The sequence below is a fragment of the Desmodus rotundus genome, chromosome 11 (assembly GCF_022682495.2).
Source record: "Desmodus rotundus isolate HL8 chromosome 11, HLdesRot8A.1, whole genome shotgun sequence".
Classification (NCBI taxonomy): domain Eukaryota; kingdom Metazoa; phylum Chordata; class Mammalia; order Chiroptera; family Phyllostomidae; genus Desmodus; species Desmodus rotundus.
Window position 1 is genome coordinate 69,185,146 of NC_071397.1, and position 6,000 is coordinate 69,191,145.

General features: G+C 47.0%; 1 protein-coding gene across 8 annotated transcripts in view; it reads right to left on the reverse strand.

Moving 5' to 3' along the window:
- Nucleotides 1–4,179, reverse strand: part of FAM184A (family with sequence similarity 184 member A) — a 105,872-nt gene extending 101,693 nt beyond the window's left edge. For 5 of the 8 annotated variants that reach the window (XM_045188718.3, XM_045188716.3, XM_045188715.2 and 2 more), the window contains exon 1: nt 3,562–4,179. In XM_045188718.3, coding sequence (XP_045044653.2) covers nt 3,562–3,729 — 168 coding nt within the window. In that variant the 5' untranslated portion in view covers nt 3,730–4,179. The remainder of the gene's footprint in view (nt 1–3,561) is intronic. The other 3 variants (XM_045188721.2, XM_024552156.3, XM_045188719.2) reach the window with 1 other exon arrangement.
- Nucleotides 4,180–6,000: the final 1,821 nt, after the last annotated feature.

Consider the following 6,000-nt stretch of genomic DNA (forward strand, 5'->3'; position numbering starts at 1 on the left):
AACAGTGTAGTGTAGAAATGTACATGAACTTGATCTTATAAAACAGAACTCACTCCACCCAACTTCTCTGCCAATCCTGAGATGCTTCAGTCATTAACAAATCCAGAAACCTGACACAACATGATTCAAGAATCTTGACATGAACAACCTAAATATAACTGACTCGCTTTAGAAGGCAGAGACTGTGCCTTGCTCTCGGCTGTGTCTCTAACACTTAGCAAAGTGCCTTCTACGTAAAAGGCACTTAAAGAACTGCTGCTCTCCCTTCCATGCGGTGGCTGCTCTGCTGGGCTCCTAGGAAAGAGAATCTCAACAAATATCTGTAGCTGAGACTGCTTTTTAGTTAAAAATATATTAGGCCCTATTGTGTGTAAAATTACAATAGAAATTATTTTCATCCTTATCCTTAAATAGCCAGCCAAACCGCCACAAAATGTATGTTGTATTTTTCAGTACTGTACTACAACAAAAGCAAATTAATATGAAAAATTTAAACTTTCAAACAGAAAAAAATTATTATACATATTTTTTAAAAGTGTAGCAGAAAATTCTCCAAAGAAATACAATATCACATAATGCTATTAAATACAGAATGGCTTATTTTAAAAAGCGAGGAAAATTTAAAAACATATTATCCAGTGTTTTACTAATATTGTACTTTGTTGGCATCTCTTCTCAGCCACAGCCTGAATTAAGAGCCTACTATCTCAGAGAGTTACAGAATCAACGTTCCTCTTTTAAAGACTACGGAACTGAGGCGCAGAGTTTAGTGACCTGCCCAAGGTCACAGAGCAGGAGTTTTGACTCAAGACTGTATGTCAGTTCCCAAGCTATGCTGACTACAACACTGAAGAGTTGAGCTCTACCGACTCATTCCAAAAGAAATAAAATCCTATTTGCAGTTATTTGAAATATAAGCTATTGTCAAGTTCCAACCACAGTTCTATTAACAAACCTATGCTGATGTGAATTTATTAATGAATTCATTATAAGTGAAAATTCTATACAGCAAATACCAGTAAGTCTAATAGATGATTTATTTATTGCTAACACTACCACTCTTATGATAGAGTATTTACAAATGTGTATGTAACTGTCAAATTTGACAGTTTCCAAAATGGTACATTAGAGAAGCAGGTCTTACGGTATGTTTCAGAAGGTGAAAGGTGTTGGCTGCAATGGAGTCCTTTTATCAGATTGTTTCATTCTCGCACCTTATCTTAGAAATAAAGACAAGAGAGCGGGTGGGAGAAACACTAGATATTTCAGAATAACTCAGTGTTTCTCAGTCTAGGATGATCCCCCCACTCTCACTGCAGGAACATCTGGGCAATGGTTATTGCCACGACTGTATGACGGGAGAGGGTGTTACTGGAACCTACTGTGTAGCATCTGCTAAACATCCTATAATGCACAGGACAGCCCCACCCATTTCCAATACAGAATTATCCAGCCCAAAATGCCAACAGTGCCAAAGCTGAGAAACTCCAGTCTGAGAGAATGTCTGAGGCACTTAGCAGGGAAGGTGGTACAAGTGTTAGAGACTGTAGCTATAAACACTGAGCCAGGAGTCCACATACCAATCAGTAAAGATCAGGTGCAGCACGCAAGCCGTGATGCCTGGCACGGGGGCGGCTGCCTGCTTCCTGAGATTTGAGGTAGGTAGTGGAAAGAGAGAAAGTGACAACAACTTCTATCAACACTCTCACCTTAAACAATTGTGCTACATTATTTTTTTCCAATAAGGAACAGGAAATTGAAAAAGCCTAAATAAAGAGAAAAGTAGTTTACTGCAGGGATGAGAAACTTCTTTTATAGAATGGTACACAGTTCCACCACCAACTTACTGAGGGTTTCTATGACTTAGAGCAGAGCTCTGGACAGTCTAATAAAACAAAAACAATGGATGCTGTGGATACACTGTAAGAGAACATCAGAATAAACAAATATCCATGTGTTTCATCCTGGACATCAATATTCTGAAGATCCAATACAATTTCAAGAAGTCTGGCTGTTAGCTCCCAATGTATACACGTTCTGACGGTGTAGTATCGTTCCTTCTTGGGCCTGCCTTTTTCTGAGTCTGGGGGCTCTATCATTAGAAGAAACAGTAAAAACTGGGCCAATAAGCAACCTACAAGACAGTGCTGACATAAAACAAAAAACAAAACTTCGCCACATGTCGCCTTGCTCTGCACGGTCGACTGTGTGCCCCCTTTCCTGTGCTCTTCCATTCGACACCTGTCCTTCAGTTCTTTCATTTCGTTTTTCTACCCTCAGTCACAGCTCTTCACCAAAATCTTTGTATCCTCTCCATCCCCTTTTCACTTCCGTCTCCTTCTTTTCCTCTCTTCCAATTCTGTCTCACTTACCTCTCTCAAAAGTGCCAACCAGTAATGGAATTATGTGAGAATTTTAGAGAAAAGAGTCAGACGTTCAGGCAGGGGTGTCTAACTTTTTGGCATCTCTGGGCCACACTAGAAGAGTTGTTTCAGGCCACACATTAAATACATCACGACACGTAATCACAAAACAATCTCATAATGTTTTAAGTAAATTTATGATTTTGTGTTGGGCCACACCCACAGCTATCCAGGGCTGCTTGTGGCAGGCCGGGCCGCAGGTTGGACACCCCTGCAGTTTAGAGGTTCCCTAGTTATAAACCCCACAATGCCCACCTTACTTCAGCATACCAAACACTCCAAACAAGTGGTTAGCTGAATCAGGTTCATGCATGAAGGTCTATTAGCTCAATTAATTTTCAGAAACCACCAGTCACTTCTTCTCACTTCATGGATACTGAAAGATTGCACCTGAGATCTAAAACAGGGCACAATGCTCCATCTAAATTGCTCCTGCCTCCCAGATACCAACTCTTTCTCAGTATCACCATTTACGAACCCTGTAAACGCGCGCCATCCAGTACCATCCCGAGCTACAGGTGGCCAAATCTGCAAGCTACTTGTCTCCTGATAATTATCTACTGATAGATTAAAACAGTTAACTAAATACAGACATATGATTCATCAAATAAACCGTATTTGACATTTTTTTCAGGACACGGAATGACTTATTAAATCCCCAAAATGGCAGACAAGGTATATTTCACCCTCCTACACTGTCTGGAACGTTTAAACGCTCCTTAACTATGTAACCAATAAGCGATACTGATTACTCCGAAGATTCCGGGTCATGTTGGGTAAATACGGTACTGTACTTCCTAAGTGTAGTGTAATGCCTCGTGGAGGCTTGGCGCATGCATGAAAGCAAAACTAACAGGACTGATGACTGTGGGGTACAGGAATTCGATCCCGGGCTGTTCCGTGCTGGCTTACCCCTAAATGGCACAGAGGTACCAGTCCCACACACTGGGTCGTGCCTCTGAACTGTGTTGTTTAAATTAATGTCGCCAGCATTCTACTGAAGTTTGAATGCTTCTTGAAGATAAGTCCCTCGCTGTTGCATGCCCGCAACAGCCCCCATCAACTGGTCCTGGGCGCAGGGCTCCCAGCCTCCCAGCCCAAAAGGGGATCCACGCGCAGCCCGCACGCCTGCCCTTACCTTGGTGAGCTGAGCGATCTTCTTGCTCATCTTCAGGTGCAGGTCCTGGCTGTAGTCCATGCTGTGCCCCGCCTGCTGCGCGGCGGCCGGGGAGGGCACGAATTTGGCCGTCCCGGCCGCCGAGCCGCCGTAATGGTGCTGCTGCCAGCTCATGCCCGGGGTCGCCATCTTCCTGACAGACCCCGGCCGGGACACCTGTCCCCGCGCCCGGGCGGCGGGCCGCGGAGCAACGGCGCCTGGCAGGCGACAGCCGGAGCGGCCGCCTCTGGCCCCAACAGCCGGCGCCCTCCAGCCGCAGCTGCAGGCGCCCTCCTGCCCGCGATCGCCGGGTCACCCCCGTCCAGGGACGGGGCGGACCCGCCAAACTGAGGCCGCTGACCACACCAGCGCGGGGCAGACGCCCGGGTCCTGCAGCGACGAGCCGGGGCCCGGCCCGTTCTCGCCCGCTCTTCTGCTCGCGCCTGGCGGGGCGTCGTGGGCAGCGTGTCCCCGCAGGTCCCGCTTCCACCTGGCACCGGGGACCCAGCGCGACTGCCGCGGCCGGCGGGCGGAGGAGGCGGGGCGGGCTGCTGCGAGGGAGGCGGGGACGTGGACGAGGACGCGGGAGCCGCCGTTACCAGGGCGCGCGGCTCCCGGCCCGCGGGGCGCGCGGGGTTGGCGACGTCATTTCCCCGCAGCCAAGCCCCGCCCCGCCCCGCCGCGCCCGCCGCACCGCCCGGGGTCGGCCCGCACGCCGCGCACAGGCCCGGCCCGACCCTGCCGCCTGGTGCTTTCTCCCGCTGCGGGAGCTCCCTAGCCAGCGACGGGGTGAGCCTTGTGTCGGCGCGTGCGGCTCTGTGTAAAAAAAATTCGACCCGAGACGATGGGGTCGTGATCACCTTCGGTTTGCAGGACGCGGATAGAAGTGCTGAGCCTTTCCACGTGCGGCATCGCGTGCGGTGGGCCCGAGTGGCTCTTCCCCAGGAGACGCGAGCTCACATCGAGCCCCTTCCCAGCTCTGGCCTCAGCACTGGAGACCTGGCCACTGAAATCGCGGAGAATTAAATGATCCCTGACCCGACTTTTTCAAACTCACACATACATGATTGTTACAATGCCTTCGTCGGACCTATTCGGTGCCACGCACTGCTCTCCATTCAACGCCAAGCGTCTCTGTGTGGAGAGAGCACGCCTCCTCAGTCCACTGGTATAGCATCGCTTCTTCCCAGTCTAAGGGAGCCCAAGACAATATAGATGAAGTCTAGTTAGTTCAGAGTAAAGGGAAAAAGCAGAAGACGGAACAAGATGTCAAGTGGGCCAGAACGTGTCACTACACGTGCATTTTCACCTTCCTAAATGTGTTTATTTCCTACTGATTTTTCCCTAACATCTCTACTCCAAGGTCAAGTGATTTTTCTTTTAACGTGTATCCCGTGTTAAAGTAAATAGGTCGTTTGGGGGCAATCTTAATACAAACTTCAAAAATGTAGAATCGTGCCTATTTTTAAAATACCTGTTACCCATGCAGTTTTGCAGAAGTGAATTCCCCCATTTATGATATGTGATTCTCTTTAGAATGAAAATCATCATCATATAAATCTAAGCTTATTAACAAATTCAAACAGAGCGCAAATTAACAAAAATGGTTGTGATAAAAATCTAAACCAACAAGATGAAGATTGAACAAAATCTTGAAATACTTTCAAGAACTGTGGGAATTTCATAAAGGAAGACTGAAATTGGCTACATCTTTTCCCAAATTCTAGGTACTCAGCCCATCCCCAACCCTCCAACCTGGAATAGACCTCCCCCGCCCCCCAACTAAAAACCCAGAAACTTGTCTAGTTCCAAGGTGCTGAACAGAGCAGATGGCCAGAAACAAACACCAGGCAAATTGCGCTTGCTTCTTAAGCTCTAATGATTCAGTGAAATTAAAGAGAATTAGAAGCTAGTATTCTTTCATCAAATTCTAGACACGGAAGATTCACAATCATTTTAGCTCTCTCACGTCTTCTACATTCAAAGCGGATGTGTATGCTCAAGAGCACCCCCCCCCCCCCAGCGCACACACACACACACAGAGGAAAGAGTATAGGACTAGAACCAAGGAGGCCAGTGTGTTGCCTGAGCTGTGCCACTGAACCTGTTCACTCTCCCTTAAATGTCTCCCCTGAGATATCAGTCCCTTCCCACTTTAACTTGGGAGTGAGGTGCAACCCTTATCCATTGGTAGTTCACTCTGAACCCCATCACAGGAGTTTCTGCCATCGGAATACAGTATAGCTCAAGAGGAGCCTTTTTCAAAAGTCATCCAGTGTCACTCCAAGAATTTATTATTTTGCCCTATCACAATAGGATAAAAACAGGTTATCTGATATAGAATTCTATTTAATTATAAGTAATAGATAGAGACATAATAATATAATACACCCAGAATCTTACATTTTAAAAATCCAGTAA